A 20,667-nucleotide genomic window follows, 5' to 3' on the forward strand; every position below is an offset into this window, starting at 1 on the left:
CCTAGATTCTACCAAAGTTGCACAACTGCTTCATAGCATTTTTTGAAAGAAGGGTGTGAGCCAAATGGTTGATTTAGGAACTGTATGGAAGAGCGTAAACTACTAGAATACCTAGGTTTCATAAACATTGGATTTATCATCAAAACACCCCAGGGAAATATTGTCACATCTATTTTACAGAGAGGAATGGGGAAATAAAGATTAAGCCAAAAATGAATGTTCTCCTTCCCAAATTAAACTGAGAACCTGGGATGGAAAATTAATTTTTATTGGATAAGTTTGGCAAAGTTCTGTAAACCACTAGATTATGATGGAAAATTTTCAGCTTCACTAACCATGTCTCTCCGTGGTAAGTTCTCTTGGTTAAAACATGAAGCCATGTTTCTTCGTAGCTCAGAATTTGTTGGAAGGCATTGTAGATCAGTAATTCAGAGCATTGTGTGCTCTTGACTTTGACTTTTCATTGTCTCTACTTCCATGAAAGGAAAGGAGGAGAGTAGGCTTGAAGAGGAAAAGTGACAGTACGGCAATTTGGGGCCAGATAGAGAAAAGATGGTGAGTGATAGAAAGCACAGTCCTGTCTGCTGCCTCTCTGCCAAAGACTGGTCTTAATATATGCAGAAGAACTGATGCAGGCATTCCAAAAACTTGCAATTGCAGAGTAATTAGCTTGTGAATGGAAATAATCGCTCACAATAGGAGTTTTGTAAGTCTCTTTTACTAGCTTCCCATGTGTCAGTTGTGCAAAGTCCAGAGGACTTATGCTACATACCAAACACCTGAATTTGAGAGTTGATTTTACTCTCTCCAGTATTTTCCTCAATCAGTTCTATTCTGTTTCTTATATCTAACAAAGTTCTGTAGTACGTTAAGAACACGATGTATTTGTCCTGTTTCGGTTGTTCCCACAGTTCCAAAGGGGATGGACATGTGTACAATAGCTATGAGGAATAGGATTTGAATCTTTAATGATACAAACACCGAAAAAGTGTCATGGCATTACTGAGTGTTGTGATACTGTTGAACCATTTTGACAAGAGGTCCACAAGATTTTTGAGGGCTGTTTGATAAGAATTATTTCTCCCTGTTTTCACAAATACCCTCTTTCTTCAGTTAATTAGATGTGGAGGAATATCCTGTTCTGGAGGTTGCAGTGCAGCTTGTAATGCTTCTTGCTCTCCACTCACTCAACTTCTTTCTGGAGTCTCCCTGGTATATGGACTTCTACAGCATCTCATATCTCATTTTCTTGAGACTTGCAGATTCCTATTAATTATATGATTATGACCACTGCAGTCTGCTCTGGCACTGTGGTGCTGGTGGTGGTGAAGTACAACCTGACTGCAGTCTCTACACCTCATCCTCGCTGGAATAAAAAGGTCACTCTTTTCTTGGAGGGAAGTCTGGACAGTAGGGCCAGGTGATATACAGAGTGACAAAGCTTGGCTATGAAGAAGGGAGCACAATGTTACAGTTACTGAAATAACACATAGGCGTCAGCATCTGCTAATTTTGATAGCAGGTGAGTCATGGTATAGTATCATCAGAGTGGAGAATGGAAAGCCAGGATGGAAGGGGGAGAAATGGTGGATGTGGCTCTATAAAATAAGGGGCATTTTGGAGGGTGCTATTGTGTTAGAACTCTGAAACCTTCTCTGTGTAAGCCTAATTACTTGGCAATATTGTAATCTGTTTACGATGTGTAGCAATTAACCAACACTACCTCTCAATATTTTTATGTCAATGAAGAGGAATCTTGTGTCTAGCTGGAGGTATTTACAAACAGCAATCACAGTGTTTCTGTATAGAGAAATCAAGAACTTGAGCAGTCCTGGGTACAGACTGAATTTACTAATACATGGTCTTGCAGTTTCCATCAGAGAAAATAATTTCATGTCTATAGACACATCAGAATGCTTTCCTTTGTGTCATTTCATCCTTTTAGCTTGTTTGGGCTCCCCATACCTATCTGTTCCCCTGTGAACTGATCATGTCCCAAGTGGCATAAGTCACAGTAGCCATAGTATGACTGTAAGTTTTAAAAAAAAACAGATAAAAAAAATCGCTGCCCTTACGTTACTAGTAATCAAATACATATTATTATTATCAGTTTTCTGAGATGTTTAAAAAGTAGGGAGGAAGGTCTTTTTAAGGCAGAATTTCCAATTAACAAGCATTTCCTGTATCTTTTCAGGAAGGAAGCAAAGATTTTTAACATATTACTGGGGACTCTGCTACTTTCCCAGTTAGTATGGCAATATCTGTGTGGAAAGCTACAAAAAATCCAGAGGTTAAAAAGGGATACCTACACTACTGTCTGCTTTTAGGTACTTCATTTATGCCAGTAGACAGTTATAATTCCATATCCTGGACTGAATCCAAATTTGTCTTTTAGTGAATATGGTCATGAATGGAATATTTGACACTGAGGACTATCCAGTGCTTCTTCAGTGCTGGTTTGACTAGAGAATCTTTGGTGTTGGCTGATAGGATTTGTTTTCTGAGTGAGGCATTAAGTGTTTTTTCTGGACCTGCACTGGTCCATGAATCTGTCCATAAATTGGGAAGACTGTCAGATAAGCAAGTTTTCAGGACATACATTTTGCAGCAGTTTGCCATCTGCTAGGGGAAGAAGCTCAGCTGCCTTGGGCCTGAATGATTAAACTAAGTTTAGAGTACTATCAACAAAACACTTAAGTCACAGAGTAATACTTTGTTGTAGTAGTGTCCATGCACAATTGGTTTAGTTTATGTTAGGCTTTGCTCTGAATTCCATGTTCATAAGTTCAAACTGTGAAGTTTGGCTTATTGTCTTTGACTATTCTTTGCATGCTTTACAATTTATTCTTTCTTTTGAGATACACATTTTATTTATAATGTATCAAATAAGTCTGCATATTTTCTGCATGTTATGTGTCTTATTTTATATGCCTTGTGTGTGCATACTGTCTGACTTATCCTGCAAATAATTGCTATTTTTACTAGATAAGGCACAATCTAAACCAATCCTATATGCCTGCATGTGACACTCACAAGTGTTTCTGGAGGACTGTATACTACAGGATTTATTATAAAACATTTTCTGTTTTGTTTATGTAAGATAATGCTTATTTAATATCACAACCCAACCATTTTAATAGTATCAGTATGTCTGTGACTTTCACTGAAATTTGAATTGGTTTCTTAATGCAGTTTTGCATTGGCACTTTTTCATTATTTGAGGCTGTACCAATAAAAATATAATTATTTTGCTACTAAATTTAATTTATTCCTTGTAAAGCACTTTTCCCTTTTTCCTTTAAGAAGCAAAGTCAGGCAGTATGCTTTTTGTCGTTGATACCCACATCATCCATAATATTGATTTGTCACTGAATTCTATGCTGTTCATGTAAAAACTGCAAAGACCTACATTTTTTCCTGTTTACTGTAAAATTTTTGTTTAATGTAGCGACAAACACAAGAGTTTTCAAATCTGGAAATGAAGGTTTTGGATTCTACATATTTCTACTTGGAAGAAAGGGTTTAAATTCTAAAGAACACCCTTTAAAATATATCATAAAAGGGTCATTTTTTTACCTGACTACTTGAAATATACCTAATGGCTTTTTATTTAAGAAGAAAAGATTGCACTACTCTTTCTAAATATCTTTTTTAAAATTTGAGTTAACTTAAGCATTTGTTAAATTATCCTGAATTACAGAAATCAATTCTGAGATGTTGATGACTTTTATATCTGTTTAGCTATTATAAAAGTTTTCTAACTTTTTTGTAGGCTGAATCTTCAGTCTTCCTATACTGTAACTTAGTGCTTCTAGAATGTGAGATAATTCTTTAAGGTGAAAATATAATCTCATTGTTTTTTAGGCTTACATATATGAAATGCATTCAAGCACTTTTTCACATAAACTGAAGGGGCACACAGAATCTGTCACCGATGTGACCTTTAGTCCCTTATCTCCGCAGGTAAGTCATTGGGTTTTTTACACTCTATAATTATATGTAAAATCTTCATTACAAATGTACTCTTTACTACTCTTTAACGTACCTGCCAATATGCTGTGCAGCTGTAAAGTTGGTCATCTACCACCAACTACAGTGTGGCTATTGTGTCAATTATAAACTCATGCAAAATGCTGCATGCTAGAGACAAATGCTCTGACTAACTGCCTACGAAGAAGAGTTCTGGCATGAGAACTTCCCAGTAAAGGTACATCCACCTCAAATTAGCAGAGTAGACTACTAATTCAGAGAATTTAAGAGAAGTAAGTAGGGGCAGGGAAATGGCAAGGGGCTCAGGCTTGCTGTAGTTATTCAGAGGCCTGAAAGATTTAAAAAAACAATGTTATTTTAAATGTGCTGTGTCAGAATAAATGGTGAAATAAATTTATCACAATGTTTTGAAAAGCTGTTACTGCTGTGTTTTGAGCCTTTCAGTTATCTATGTGTAAAAAGTACTCCAAAGAAGTCAGGCATTAGGCAATGACAGTTCCTATTTTTTTTACTGATTGTTAATATTATGCTGTGTTAACAGCATTATATTTTAGTGTAATGGTTTAATTATAGAGCAGCAATGTATACACAGGAGTCTGTTTCCTAAGTTTTATCTTGAAACCAGAGCTTCCCTACAGTTTGTCATGTGAATTCTTTGTATATTGTTTTGAATCCTATAGACTTACCTTTTTTGTTTTCATGTATTGAAACTGCATTGAGGCGTTCTGCTTTCTACACTTCTTACTTTAAAGGGACAACAATGGTCACTAGATATGAAAAAGAGTGTACAGTAGCTGCTCTTTACTTCACTGCCTCCTCAACACTGGCTGTACTTGCTACTATTAAAAACTATTTATGGATTAAGTATATTTTTTTAACGTGTGGGAATATTGTCACATTTACATATATCCTTCCGTTTGTGAACAAAGATGCTAGCATTGCTGTGATTTTAGGATGTCTGGAAATTTTATTTCTTGTGTATATGTTGTATATTGCTATCTTGTGGTGAACATTATGTGTTTCTGCTCTTTGGATTAAAAAATGCTAAATTCAACCAAATGGTATAGTTTATTAAATTTTGCACCCAGATTAAGAATAGTTTCAGGTTTAGCACTGAACACATTTCTGCAAAAAAGATGTTATATACTGAAGAATAGAGCTGACTGTAGTCTTTCAGCATCCTGATCTGTGGTCCAGCTGTTGGAATACATTTTGGTGGAAAATGTCTTATTAAGAGTTTAACTGTTAAAAGTCTAGAGGCTCAGTTGCAATAATATTATGAATCAAGACTTTGAAGAAACTAAATTCAGGCAAATCAGTTATTGATCAGGGGGTCGTAGTCTGTAAATAGTGTACAATAAACATCCACAGCCATGTGGATTCAAGCAGGACTGGTATAACTCTGAAAGTTGCCTTGGGGCACAAAGCCTTTAATACCAAACTTTATGAAGCATCACACAGTCAATTTAGTATTATGGTTAAAACTCAAATCTGAACTTCAAGAACCAGGCCCCCTTTTCTTGAAGAGCTCTTTCCTGAGAAGCAAAAGCTGTGGATTTGAACCAGCTGACAAATGTCTACATAGATATAGTTCTGGGGCAACATTTTGAACTTAGTGTCATCAGGAACACTTTATTAAAAAGCAAGGAATGTGCAGAAACTGCTCCTTTGAAGGATTACAGTTGAAATGTGAATTCTGTTAACCAAGTCATTCTGTATAATAAGCACTCCAAAATGCTTTCTAAATAAATGTTTTTTGGGGGAGCTGCAGAACCAAATAAAACCCCCACAAAACCAAAAAATCACTTGGGCTTTCCAATACAGGATTTAGCATGGTTACATTCAAAGGCATTAGGAGAAGTTAAGAAATGCAATAGTAAGCTTGTAAAGTGGAAAAGGAGAAAACCACAAATGAATCAGAAAAGAATAATCCCATGCCTTGAAAGAAAGACTTTTTATTAGGCAGCCAGAGTTTCCAACACTGGAAGATTTTTATACCTACTGCTACCACTAGTTAGGGATTTTAAATTGATGCTATTCTTGTTTCATCCAAAGTCTGAATTAATAGAGTTAGGAATTATACTGGTTTCTGAATAACCTCTGCACAAAGCCCCATTGCATTCAAAGGGAAATGCTGGCAGGGGAAGGAGTAAAGGGTGAAAAAAGGGAAGTGGCTGATGAGTGAATTCAAACATTATTGCTAAGCTTTCTGCCATGGAAAGATCCAGCCAAGGGTGAAGTGTGCTGGCAGCACTCCAGTTCAGGGGTTGCTTGCCCAGCACCTGTCCATGAGGTAGTTTGTTCCAACCATTATTATAACTCTACCTGCATCAACGATCTTCCAGAAAAGAGGGGACATCCCCTCACCCCCCCCAATGGGTATAATAGTGGGGGTTTTTTTGCTGATGAGTCATTGTTTCTTTTGTCATATGGTACTCTGGAATGATTTATGCAATGGTTGCTACGAAAGCCTGAGAAGGGAAATAAGATAGAAGCTTTGCATTTATTTTAGGTTTATGTTCAAGATGATTTCTCAGGTTTAGCTTCTCATTGTCACTTCTTGTTTTTACTCATTGTTCAAAACTTATGTACGGAAAAGTGTTTATCTTACCAAAAATATCAACCAAATTTCAAACTATTTTAGGCAATATACATTAAAGGATATCATAGTGTTTAACACAATTGAGCCAATCTAAGTTAAAACAGGGTGGGGGTCTTGTCTTCCAAATATGGGAACAATAAGTCATCTCTCTATGAAATGTTTTTGAAGCAGGATAAAACCAAATGGGGACACTATCGTCATCTGCTTTTTGGTGGCTTCTGTGTAGCTGAGTGTTGGCTTCATCTTTGAACAAGCTGTGTGAACGCTGTGTGGCAACACCATCCAAGTACACTCTACCATATTATTGTCCTAATATTGTTGCTTTAGAAAAGAAAAAAAAAAGAAAAGAAAAGAAGGTCCAAGCTCTGAGCCAATAGACTGTGCTGTTAGTTATTTTTTCATGACAGAATCATGACTTTAAAATCAGTATGTATTCCTACCAATCTACTTACATACTGAGACACAGCAGAGAGACAGCTGAAAGAAAAAAAAAATCCCACCCCAAACTACACTTTGATAGAACAAGCCCTGAGCAACCTGAACTGAATTCAGTGTTGACCATATTTTCAGTAGAGGTCGGATGAGATAATTTCTTTAAGTCCTCAGAAGGCAACCTGTCTGAAGTATACAGATATTTAGACACATGCTCAATAAGTCAATGTAGGGCATTTGATGAAAAATAATCAAAAATATAATTTGTGTTGGATTACATATGGCAAGTCTGTTCCATTCTCTTTGTCTATAGATTTAAAGCAAGTAAATACATGACAGTTTGATGTGACCTCTGAACTGATATACTGGGAGATAACTTCAAGGGAGAAAAACCACAAAACAAAACTAGACTATAATGGAAAAAGTCCCCAGCAATCTGTTTTGGGTTCAGTGTTGACTTTACTTTGAGTAGGTCAGATGATAAGATTTCTTGAAGTTCCTGTAAATTGAATATTCTCTGATTTTGTGATAGCCCACATACTCGAGAAATCTCTTGTCATTGAAGGCATGGCAATTTAAAATTGTCATGTAGAAGACATTAAAATCTTTTGACTACCACGTAAGTTCAACTTGTGACCTGTTTATCAGTAAAATATGTAATTTACATGCATGGAAGGTATTAAATCAAATTGTTACTCAATAGAATTTTTTTTCCATTAATTTGTAGGTCTTATTTTATGTTTAGAAGTATAGCTATATGTCAAATAACATCACTTTCAGGTATTGTGGCATGTTTAGGTTAGATAATCGCTGACCGTAAGTGCATTTCTTGGCAGCTGGAGAAAGTTAAATGAATAGTAGAGATCTGGAAATCTCTTTCACAGCTAAATTTGCATGGGAGTCACTGAAAATTTCATATTGATTTTATGCTGACCTGCTTGAAGGGAGAGGAGACATGTTTAATGTTCCCAGTAAGGGTGTTTGTTTGTAGGTCTCTCCGACAGTAATACAATTTAAAACTAAACCCACCACTTTATTGAGAATTGGCTACAGGTGGTTTTGGATCTGTCTGAAAATAGGAGTTACCAGCTTTTGCTAGCTGCTGACAAAGTGTACTTCTCCTGGTGGTCACATCTGGTGATTTTACTTTAGAATAACTTGTATGAAAATTCCATTCTTTTGCAATTTTGATTCACCATTGATGGTTCACTTAATCATAATTTTTTTTACCATGGAGGTAGCTTTTGTAGTGATACAGAAAATTCTTTTTCAGACTTTAATTCGCTGAGCTTTGAGTATTGAATTAGTTGTCTCATTCCTATGTAGGGTGCACTTTTTTCTCCCAGTATTATATTCTTCCATAGGACTCAGGACTGTCTTTTCCTCTTTGTGAATTTAAAACTTGTGACCAGCTTGACCCCTAATATGACCTCACTAAAGTCAGGAAACCTCTTTCACATGGTTATTTTGACCCTACCGTTTGGCCCAGTCAATCCCAATTACTCCCTCTCGTAATCCGCAAATGTATCAAAACTAAATGTAAATGGAATTTTGTGATGTTTTTTTCTCCTGTAATTTTATCTCTGAGAGGAATAAGCAGCCAGCTGTCAGCTTTTCTGATCTTCTATTCCAGGAGAACAAAATCAAAATCTAGAAAATTCTGAAAAATTTAGGTTTTCTTGTGCTTTTCTGAATGTATTTTACAATTTTAATTTCTGCTGGAAGACTAGAGTAACTTGCAAAAATCAGGCTTTAAAAAGTTTTCTACAGACATTTGTTGAAAAAGCATTTGGTAGAACGCTTTATCTTATTTGTGGCCCTTGAATGTGACAGTTTTTACACTCATGAAAGAAGTAGAAGCAGAAGATGGAAAGTAAGGTAGCCTGGATATCTAGGGGGAAGATGTATTCATGTCAGAAAAACTTCAGAGGGAGTGTGATTGCTCTCATAATGAGCAAAGAAGCAGCAATGAAAAGGCTTGAGAAGGAGCTGTGAGTCAAGCGCTCGGGACATTTATTTTCAGGGCAGATAGCTCGCTTAAATCTGGCAGCTTAGTAGCAGCCAATGGATGGAGATCCTCTTGTACTGTATGAGATAATAAGCCAAATCCATGAAGGCTTGAATTGGTTTACTGAAGCCTCCAAAAGCTAAACACTGAGACTAAGGATGTAAGTGTATTTGTGGAAAAGGATACCTGGTAAAAATCTGAAGATGGATTATTTTCTTTTGGATTTTAATTAGCTTCAGAAGGAACAGGGTTTTGCAAATAGGTTACTATTCATCTCAAAAGAGGCACTTTGCTGTAAGTGTAAGAAATTCACAGATTTTCCCGAGCTGACCTGAATACGCCTCTACTATGCATATAAAACAATTAGTTAATTTGCTTATAAAATAGAATTCTCTAAATACAGTAATGTCCTGCTTAGAAATTATTGATAAAGGAGAAGAAGAGGCATGCTTTTTTTGAGCAGAAATGGATTACTGAATTGTTAATTATTCTTTAATACAAGAATTCCCAAACCCACTTGCTCTACTGTAGACGTCTTTTTTGCCATAGGCCTTTCTACTGTAGAGGGCTTCAAGCATCTGCTGTGCTGTGCTGCTTTCTTAGTTTGTACCCATATGCCATTGTAAATGTTAAACAAAACCTGTTTGCAACCGTAGCCGTCTAAGCTAGCATATTTTACATCATTCTTTTGATGAGCTGGCTAAATTGCAGTCGGTCAGCTGGCTTGGCTGAGGACCTTCCAATGCAGTGTGATTTAAAATTAGGTGACAAATCAGAGAAAACTGAGAGAGAGAGACTATTTAATGTTTTTTCCAGCATGTCCAGATGTGTCTTAATATCAAGTTTTCAACTCTTCACTCAGTTCACAGACCTGTTCTCTTTCTACATGCTACTTCAAGCTGCTGAGAAAGAAATTTCATTAGTTGTCTTTATGATCAGTAGTGTGCAGTAATGCAGGCTTTGTATGAAGACTGTCTTTGCCAAACACTGTACTGCAGTTTGTGTATGGTGAGAAGTTATTTCCTTTACTCACATCTAGCTAAAGACGACAGCTGCATTGAAAAGAAAAAAAGAAAAAAAAGCCTGCTGCTGAGTTCATATACCTGCTTTCTGAGATCATATTTCTCTCCTTGTCTTCTCCCTGAACTGTTAGCCAAGTCTGTGAACTCATATTTGTGTAATCTCAGAGAATTGAATGAGGATTTGGAGTGGATATCTCTTAAATTTAATGAACATATCAATTCAATTTTTCTATCCAATTTACTGAAATAACAGTCTGAATAAATTTTATTAACTTTTTATTTTCATTCACCATCATGTTCAATATCCCTCTTCTTTTATCCTCAAATGTACAGCTTTAATATCTTGGTATTAATTGAAAAAAAAAAAAGATCAGGATAGCAGTTACTACAATGTATCTTAACTCTCACGGGCTAAAGGCTGTTCCAGCCAGATCAATTTGTAAGCGGTTCCAAGACATACGTGTAAAGTAGTCCAAGGCGGCTGCGTGTGCCCTTTATTATGCTTACAAGACTCTGAGACTTATTAGAGGGGGAAGTTGTATTCACTGGGACAAACACTGGGGTAAAAAGATCTCTGCAAATGGCAACAGCACCCTGAGTGCTGTTGAGCAAATCATTGTGAAAGTGAGTGAGACTTCTGGGGTGTTTTATGTAAGACAGTGCTTTTTAAAAAAATATAATTGCAATCATTAACTGATGCAGCTGTGTAGTTTACAAGCCCATAACTTCTTAATAATATGTGAGATAGTCTTCAGATTTAGAGAATTGCATAACCATTCAACTTTCAACAGTTAATTGGATTTAGAAATTCAGCCAAAGCACAGAAGTACAGCTTGTCTTTTGTCCTGAATTTAGTTCTAGTCTAAGTGTCTTGGGGGTAAAAAGAGGCTTCATCTTTACCCGCTTCTGGGAGATTTTCAAAGCGGACTTGGTTTCTTACAGGGTCTAGTTTGACCACTGCCTTTAACTCACTAGTTAATCTTGCAAATCTTGGCCCTTGTCTTTTTAAAAACTGCTTTGGTGGAAAAGAATGTAGAGCCTTGGGTTGTACCACGCTCCTGCTATGAGGGTGGTCGGTCGAGCCTGTGGACAGCCTTTTAGCGTGACACAACAGATAGTCCTACTGGGATTATTCCAGTCCCTGAGAATTCAGCCGTCACTGCACGTGTATATATCTGCTTATAGTGGAAAGACCACTTCTTTTGCCGTTTCTAACGAAACCCAGTAATGCTGTGTGCCAATTAATATAGATGTTGATGTTGTAGAAAAATGTGTTTATACCAAATAAGTTCTTGTAAGTACATATGAAAACTCTGAGGAAGGATGGCAGATTTTGAAAAAGCCTTCTGTAAGCTAGAAAGGACAATATAATTCAGTTTAATCATGGGGTACTTCAGTCATTCTAAGTGTGTTGCCAGCAAACAACAGCTGTACACCACGTGATTTTAGATAAATACATTTGTAGTGGCAAGCTTTTTGATTCATAGTGCATTTTTCACAAAATCTGCTGTGCTTCTTAGATGTGTGGATACTTTATTGAATGGCACTACTAGGTTGAGAGAAGTGGTACTGGACAGTTGGTTGCTCAGTTGTTCAATGTGAATGTTGTTTACAAACTATCTAGACAGGGAGGGAGGGCGTCCCTTGTGGTCTGGAAAGAGGCAGGATTGGCTGGGAGTCCCAAGGAAAGGCACTAGCTGTAGTCATAGGGAGAACAGACAGCTTCCTGGAAACCCTCAGATAGAAAATGAGAGTGAAGAGGGAATGGGGGACACTAACTGCAAGAACTGGAGGGAAAGAACATACATGTGGAAAGAAGTGGTGATATTGACAGATGAAGAGAGTGCCTAGAAGGGAGGGAATGAAAGCCCTGCAGAGAGAAGTAAGCGAAGATAGCTGCAAGGTTAAGAATTATAATTTCTGCACTTTTAGTTAAGCATCTTTTTAGAAAAAGATAGCAAAAGTGAGATGTCCAAGGCCTGGTTTTCAGAGTTGCTGAGAACCAGAAGTTGTTTTTGACTTAACAGTTCTGAAAATCAGTATGCTCAATGCCTCAGGAAAAAAACTGCTTTTCAAAGGATAGGAAGAGAAGCTGCCAGATAAAATAAACCTTTCTTGCTCCCTTCACACACTATGCAACTGTCCTCCAGGAACCAGTAATACAATATTGAAAGGAATAAGGAAATGAGCATCTACTTTTCATGCTCCATGGAGGGGCATGTAGAAAAACATTTTGTGAAATGTACTTCATACTTTGAATACAGTCTCCTCCTCTGTCCTGAGAAGCTGAAGTGAGGAAGCTTTGCCAAACAGGAAGAACTAAAGGACTAATCATTAGGAGTTTGTTCAGCTGTGATTCTTGTATAGAAGTAAGAATTAGAATTTAGTTATCTTACATAGCATTCTAGGAAGACGTTCTTAAAGTGTCTCATTTCTTTCCATTTGAAGAGTGTTGATATCATGCATTTCTCTTACTCAGTCAATAATATTCATAGAACGCAGCTGAACATTTGCTTACTAGAAAAAATTCTGGGGAAGACTTCAGTTTTAAAATTTCTGGTCTTTCATGCAGAACAGGTACAAAGCTTCTTCCCCCACTTCAATTAAAGTTCAAGCATTTGCATTCCAGATAGATTCTCAGTTCTTACACAGTCTTCAAGAAACTTAGGGCCAAATCAAGTGGCAATTACGATACAAATGTATAGAGGATGTAAAACAAAGCAGAGTTTAGTCATTAAACATACAATTAGACAAAATACAAGGAAAATGAAATATGGAATAAACAGCAATCTAAATGAGCATTTGGAAAAAGGAAAGCTAAGTCTTGGCTAACAGATTAAATACGAAAAGAAAAACAGACACAACTTCTGTCTCAAATTAAAATAGCAACATAAAATGATTCCAGCTGTCCGATGGAGTATGATATAGCCACACCAAACATTTTGGCCCAGCTCCTGGCTGTATCTGAACTGTGTACAGCATAGTGTGCGGAAGGCGGGAAGCAGAAATTCTTTAAAGCTACCTTTTGTGACTCTTCTCTTGCAGCCCACTGCATAAAGTACAGCAGGCTTAGAAGTGCTGGTTCTGCACTCCATAACAAGTTTTTCTGTGAGCTGAAATGGCAGCTGGGGGGACTCCTGCTTTGCCTTCTTCCTTTCAGGCCTACAGGGTGTGCTGGATAAGGCAGGGAAGAGTAGATGCTGATAAGGGGATCCCGTGACTCTTTTTCTTATCCTATAGAAATATTCAACAGCTGGAATTACCATTGTTTCTAGCTGCTGTGTTTCTGAAGAGGGTATTTGAGATGTTTAACATTTATGGTAATTTATGCATTAAAATGCTGCCATTGTAATCTGAGTGGATTGGTTCCTCTATGCATCTATTATGAAGTTCAGTAAGGAGAAGGGCCGGATCCTGCACTTGGGTCACAACAACCCTATGCGATGCTACAGGTTTGGGGAAGAGCAGCTGGAAAGCTGCCTGGTGGGAAAGGGCCTGGGGGTGTTGGCTGATGGCTGGCTGAACATGAGCCAGCTGTGTGCCCAGGTGGCCAAGAAGGCCAACAGCATCCTGGCTTGTGTCCAAAACAGTGTGGCTGGTAGGACCAGGGTAGTGACCATCCCCCTGTTCTTGGCACTGGTGAGGCTGCACTTTGAATACTGGGTTCAGGTTTGGGCCCGTCCCTTCAAGGGCGATGCAGAGGTGCTAGTCTGTCCTAAGCAGGGCAACAAGGCTGGGGAAGGGGCTGGAGCACAAGTCTTATGAGGAGCATCTGAGGGAACTGGAGGGGAGGACACCTGGGGGGATCTTATTGATCTCTACAACTACCTGAAAGGAGGCTATAGGCAGGTGGGGGCTGGTCTCTTCTTCCAGATAACAAGTGATAGGAGAAAAGGAAATGGGCTCAAGTTGCACACGGGGAGGTTCAGATTGGATATTAGGAAAAAATTTCTTCACTGAAAAAATGGGAACAGGCTGCCCAGGGAGGTGGTGGAATCTCTGTCCCTGGAGGCGTTTAAAAAACGTGTAGATGCAGTGCTTAGGGACATGGTTTAGTGGTGGACTTGACAGTCCTGGGTTAATGGTTGGACTTGATGATCTCAGAGGCCTTTTCCAACCTAAATGATTCTATGATTCGATGCTCTTTTATAATTCAGCCAAAGTATTTCTATTTTGTCTGGAATATCATAGTAGCTGAGACACTCTGTGATGTTTTTTTTAGAGTATTGTAGCTATAGTCTATCCAGTTAGTTGCTTACTCATTTAAGACCCATTCTTGAAAGAAATAGATCATTTTCCCACTGACACACCACACCATGCACCCGCATCTGGGACTTATTCCAACATTTATGACTTTCATTTCAGCTCCTCTGCTAAGAACATCTGGAGAGAGTCACACTGACTCTCCTACTGTCCTTTTTGTCTCTGACCAGGTAGTTAGTGACCTATACTGTGCACTGAAGAGAGAAGTTAGGTCTGGAGAAAGAGAAATGACAAAGCTGCAGATTATCTTTTGAAATGTCACCTCGGTATGTGTACTATTCTTTAACCTGAATGCAGGTGAACCACTTTTTAACTCAAGATAAGGACTCAGAAGAAGGATTAGCAGAGGATGATGGCAATAGCATGAAATTCTAGCCAACTGATATCAGTGGCTTTAGTAATTTTACTTCTGTTTTCCCAGAGAAGTAAAACAAAACATTGGTTCATTGCCTGTTATTACTGGAATCAGGGAGAGAGTGGAAGAAAAAATGATGAGGGAATTACTTGAGACAAAATGCACATTTTGGATTCTTTCTAAGGCAGATTGATATTAAATTAGATAACGTTTTATTTGATTTTATTAAGGTCTCAGGAAAGTGTCCATCATTTATCTTATTATAAGGTTCTCATTTTATCCTGTCATATACCATAACAAAATATGAAACCTTTTTGCTTAGTTGACACCTGGCATGCAATAATCTAAGATGTGATCTTAAAGTTAAAAATGTGTTGTAAAAGAAACTTGAATCATCAAGAGCTGCTCCCTATAGTTGATTGTTGTTCTTTTGCAATTTCCTGGTGTTCCTACTCGTTTATTAATTACCCTCCAACATATTACAGAACATTTAATTAAGAGAAGGAGAAAACCACTAACAACATAGTCTGTGTTTTAAAAAGGATAGGATATAAAGTTGGATAGTTGTATCCTTACATCTTTATCCTTACACTGTTGAGGCAAAGGTAGAGAAAACAGACCCTTTTAATTTATGTTAATAGCTTTCTGTATGACATTGGGTTTTGTTTTTACGGTTTCCTCCAGTTATTTGTAGTTATTTACATGAATTGTGTCACTGAGATCAGTGAAACTACTGCTTTGAGCAACAGTCTTCTCTTACCCACTGAGCTGGTAGTGTGCCTTTCACTATTTGGTTATATACCTTTGGAGGGGAAGTACCTTCCACGTGTTCCAGATGATCTCTCAAAGATATCCAAAAATAGTACTCTAGATGTTCAACCTGAAACCTATAGTCATATTACATCTTAGTAACTGTATGTGTGTCATAGACTTGAACTTTTTTCTGATTCCAGTGGTTTCTGTGTTGAGTGGCCAGGCAGAATAGCGAAGCTTACATGAACACTTTGTCCAATGTTTGCAGTACAAAAGACCTTGGAAGTGTTCACAAGCCTTTCACCACTGGTTATGATGTATACGTTATTTTAATAGATTTTCATAGGAGATTATTTTTATATGCTTTTAATTACAGCCTAACCTCAGTTTGTAGAAAAATTATGTATAAAGTCCTGCCTGGGTGCTGTTGAAAGGCATTTAAAGAACAACACAACCATCAGGCACACTGAGCACACGTTCACAAAGAGAAAGTCCTGTTTAAATAATTTGATATCCTTCTATGATAAGGCCACCTGCCTAGTGGATGAAGGAAAGGTGATGGATGTACTTCTTTTGGATTTTAGTAAGGCATTGATACTGTCCCTCACAGCATCCTTCTGGACAAGTTGTCCAGCTGTGGAATGAGTGCATTCACAGTGCGCTGGGTGAAGAACTGGCTGAACGGAAGGGCTCAAAGTGTTGTAGTGAATGGGGCTACATTGTTGTTTCTCAGAGTTCGATTCTGGGGCCAGTTCTGTTCAATGTATTTATCAATGATCTGGATAAAGGAGTTGAATGCACCATTAATTAGCAAGTTTGCTGATGATACTGAGCTGGGAGATGCTGTTGACTCTCTTGAGGGACAAGATGCCTTGGAGAGAGCTCTAGATGGGTTGGAGCGTTGGGCTATGATTAATGGGTGAAATTTAACAAGTCCAAGTACTGGATTCTGTACCTGGGGTGGGGTATATCCAGGCTCAAATATAATTTGGGAGAGTAGCGGCTGGAAAGCAGCCCTGCAAAAAGGGATCTGGGGGTTGTTGGTTGACAGCAGGCTCAGTGTGAGTCAGCAGTGTGCCCTGGCAGCCAAGAGGGCAAACTGCACCCTGGGGTGCATCAAACACAATATAACCAGCCAGTCAAAAAAGGTGACTGTCTTGCTGTATTCAGCATTGGTACAGCCTCACCTTGAGTACTGTATGCAGCTCTGCACCCCACAATTTAAGAATAATGTGAAGGTCCTTGAATGTGTATCCAGAGGAGGGCAACAAAGCTGGTGAAAGGGTTGGGAGGAATGTCTGATGAGGATCAGCTAAAGGACTTTGGGTTTGTCTAGTTTGGAGAAAAGGAGGCTGAGGCGACCTCATTGCTCTCTAAAGCTTCCTGAGGAGGGGACGTGGAGAGAGAGGTACTGAGTTCTTCTCCCTGATACTCAGTGATAGAACATATGGGAATGGTTCAAAGCTGCATCTGTCAGGGAAGGGTTAGACTTGACACGAAGAAACATTTATTTACAGAGAAGGTGGTCAAACACTGGAACAGGCTTCCTGGAGAGGTGGTCAATGCCCTATACCTGTCAATATTTAAGAGGCGTTTGGACAATGCCCTTAATACCGTGCATTAACTTTTGGTCGGCACTGAAGTGGTCAGGGCAGTTGGGCTAGATGGTTGTTGTAGGTCCCTTCCAGCTGAATTTTGATCTGTTCTAACCTATTCTTCTTCCTATCTCCTCCTTTCCCTAGCAGTACATGCTGAGGAAAGCTCTAATGACATTGCTTCCCAGCCCCCCACTACTGAATGGGTAGTCATGTCCCAGCCTAGGCATTGGCTCTGTCACTTTGTGGGAAGGAGGCATATACCTTCTTTCTTATGGAGGTGACAGCTGTGGATAATCTTACGATAATCTGACCATCTGCACAAATGTGCAAAAAATATGTGTTAAGTGCAGTTTTTGAAAGTCTTCTGTGTTCAACCAGTTTAGCTGGGTTTCCACAGGATGGCAAACCCCCACATCTCCGACGCTAATGAGGCTCAGAGATCATGCCCTCCGTCTGAAGCAGGAACTGCTCCTGAAGTAAATGGCTGCAAAACTTTTTGAGGCTAGCAATACCTGTTCATTTCCCTGTGGATTTTTTTCCCCTCCTTGTATTCATTTTTAGAAATGTGTGAACTGTTTTCCTTGGGGAAAAAAAGCTAAAACAAAAGAGCCTGAGAACAACAGTACTTCATCAGCATGAAGGTCTGTTTGGCCCAATACTCCAAAGTGGCCAAACGTAAGTGTTTAAAGGATAGCAGGGAGCTTTGCAAATCTACTTTTGTCAGGGTCCTGGGGGTGCTCATAGGCATCAATGGCAGGGACCGGCATGCCCTGGGACCCCACCCCCACCATCTCCTGCCAAGGGCCATGGGGAGATGTCTTAGCTCAGCCTGGGACCTTCAGTCCCTGCCCAAGCCCTGTTGTATGTGTGCCCATATCTGACCTCTCCTGGATAAGCCTGGGACCTGCGCTGCAGACATCTCCAGAATGGGCCCCTCAGGCCTAGGCCATAGCTTGTCATGTGTAGCTCTAGGCATAACGTAGCATTGCTATTCTATTCTAGTCTGTTCTGCTCCCCTCCCTGTGCTCACCATGAGCTGAATAATGATGAGACTGTTATTTGCCTGATATGCTAGGGGTTTTTCAGCTCCAAAAAGACATTCAGGGACACGTCACAAAGGTTAAACGTGGAAACAGGATTTTCATTTCTTTTTATCTTTCTGAATCTTTTTCAGAGCCAATGCTCACAAGCATTAACACAATGCACATGTGTAGCCAGGAGCAGGCTGATGCATTCTTCAGTTTTGCTTGAAAAACATGCCTTGCAGTTTGGCAAAGGAAAGTAACAGAGCTACAGAAAGTAGCAGCAGGAATACAGACCAAACAGTTCCTGTTTCCTGAAGAGTGAGAACTTGAAGAATGAGGATCAGGACCCACCACACACAAAAGAAGAAGCGGAGGTGTGTGGTACTGTGGAGTATTTTCAAAAGTATGATGCATATTAATGACAAGCATACTTTTTGCCTTCAAAAAATTGCTCGGATGTGCTTCTTAGCCAGTGATGCATGAGAAGGGCTCTTTGTGCCTGCCCTGCCCTTGTATTGCATGCTGGGAGACCTGAAGAGTGGCAGCTCCTGCTAGTGCAGCAAGCCTGGAGCCCTTCCAAGCACAGGCTGTTTTGCAGAAGAAAGAGGACCTGGGGAAATGGATCCAAGGACTGGGCAGAGCTCGCTCCTGCTACAAACTTGCAATGGGAAATAGAGCCAGAGAGGGCCAGGGCATGAGTGGTGCCTTGGAGGTGCAAGAGCAGCAGGCAAGAATATAGCCAAAATGAATGGCCCAGAGGAGCCCTGACAAGGGCCTGTGCTTAATACTATGGAGGGAAAGAAGCAACTCCTGGGGGCCAGCCACCCTTGGGGACAAAGAAAGCTTCCTCCCCTAGATGTGGGCAGGAGAGCCACCTTCATGAAGCATGAGCAGCAGGCACCCAGCCAAAGTGGCCCAAAGGAGCTCAGGCAAGGGGCCGTGCTTAATGTTGCAGAGGAAGGCAAAAAATCCTTGTGGGCTTTTACCAACCCACCTTTGTGGAAGGAAAGTCTTCATCCCCCTGGCTGCAAGGCATAAGAGGCCATCTTCATGACATGAGGAGCAGGCAGTAACCTAGCCAAGATGGACCAGAGGAAGCCCTAACAAGAGGTCTTGCTTAGTGCTGCAGAGGAGGGCAAAACCCCGCAGGGACCAGTGCCAATCTGCCTCCGGGGAAAATTCCTTCCTGACCCCAGAACTGGCGATAGGCTATTCCCTGAGCATGTGAGCAGGCCCTGCCTCTTTGTCACACAGGCCACTCAGGCCTCCTAGAACATACCCAACCCCTATTCTCCCTCAACCTAGAGCCATCTCAGTGGCTCCTGGGAGTGGCCAAATGCCCCCAGCCTGATCGACTTTGGGGACATGAATCCTTCCCGTGACTAACAGGACACCAGTGGGTGCTCCAAAGCACTGGGACCCCTATCAACATTGGTGCATCCCATTTCTTATGGCTGCTGCTGTTGGCTCTGCAGGGGATGAGGACAGCAAGCTCTGCAGTGTTCCTCAAGAAGGCATTCCCTCGGTCTTGTCACTGCTATCCAGCTGAAAAGGGTTTTCATCCATCAGATGGGCTTTGAAAGTGGCCCCCCAGGAGCTGGCCTTGCAGCAGAGAACCCCTAGCAGATTTGTCCAGCCTCTAGTCTTCTTCCCCTCCAAGTATTTCCATCAGTTTCTCGAGGACTTCCTCTTGGATGTCTTTGGGCTGCCCCCAGGCCAGTTTGTCCCAAGGGCGAAGCCGGGCAGGCTGGGAGTGGGACATGGGAGGATGTCCCCTTTATCCTGCCCCAGGGCATTGTAACTGCTGCATTGCTTGGTCGTGGCACTGTGACATGGGGGTGTTGGGGCCCCCCACATCCCTGCCCTTTGCCCCTCCACCCAGCACCCTTTGGGGTGCTGGCCCCAAGGCAGTCCCTGTGCCCAAAAGGCCTAGGGGCCTGTCCCTGCCCTTGGTGGCTGTGCACTGGGCACAGCTGTGGGATGTCCCCGACACATTCTCTGCCACTTGGCTCCCAAGGACAAAATAGTGCTGCTACTCAGCTCTCAAGCTGTGGCAGAAACCAGGATGTGAGGGAATCATTCAAAGCTGTAGATGTTCAGGCTTGACATTAGGAAACATATCTTTAGGGAGAGAGTGGTCAAACACTGGAACAGGCTTCCTCAAGAAGTGGTTGATGCCTCATGCCTGTCAGTTTTCAAGAGGCATTCAGACTGTGCTCTTAACTGTTGGTCAGCCCTGAAGTGGTCAAGCAGTTGGACTAGATGATAACTGTAGGTTCCTTGTAACTGAAAATATTCTCTGTTCTTTTCTATTCTAAAAACCATGAAAAATCACTGATTAAGTATTTCATCAATACTTGATTTATTTCAGAGGTTAGTGCAATTATATTTTGGAGACAATTCTTCAAATTGTTTGGAAAACATTGTCATGATCATGGAACATTAAGACTAAAAGGAGTGTTTCCAGATAATACTTCAGTAAAGAGAAATAGAAACTAAAAGATATATTAAGCGTTATTGTCATTGATTGATTTATTCATTCAGTCATTCCAGAAGAACCAAGAAAGGTTGGAAGAGTCAAAGGGAAAAATAATGGCTTTATATTAAAAGGAATGTCAT

The 20,667-nt window shown here is 40.1% G+C and overlaps 1 protein-coding gene across 1 annotated transcript in view; it reads left to right on the forward strand.

Moving 5' to 3' along the window:
- The window catches only part of WDR27 (WD repeat domain 27), a 130,920-nt gene that overhangs the window by 66,866 nt on the left and 43,387 nt on the right, over positions 1–20,667 (forward strand). The window contains exon 23 of the mRNA XM_027811010.2: positions 3,865–3,963. Within this exon, the coding sequence (XP_027666811.2) occupies positions 3,865–3,963 (99 nt within the window). The remainder of the gene's footprint in view (positions 1–3,864; positions 3,964–20,667) is intronic.

The sequence above is a fragment of the Falco cherrug genome, chromosome 6 (genome assembly GCF_023634085.1).
Source record: "Falco cherrug isolate bFalChe1 chromosome 6, bFalChe1.pri, whole genome shotgun sequence".
NCBI lineage: Eukaryota > Metazoa > Chordata > Aves > Falconiformes > Falconidae > Falco > Falco cherrug.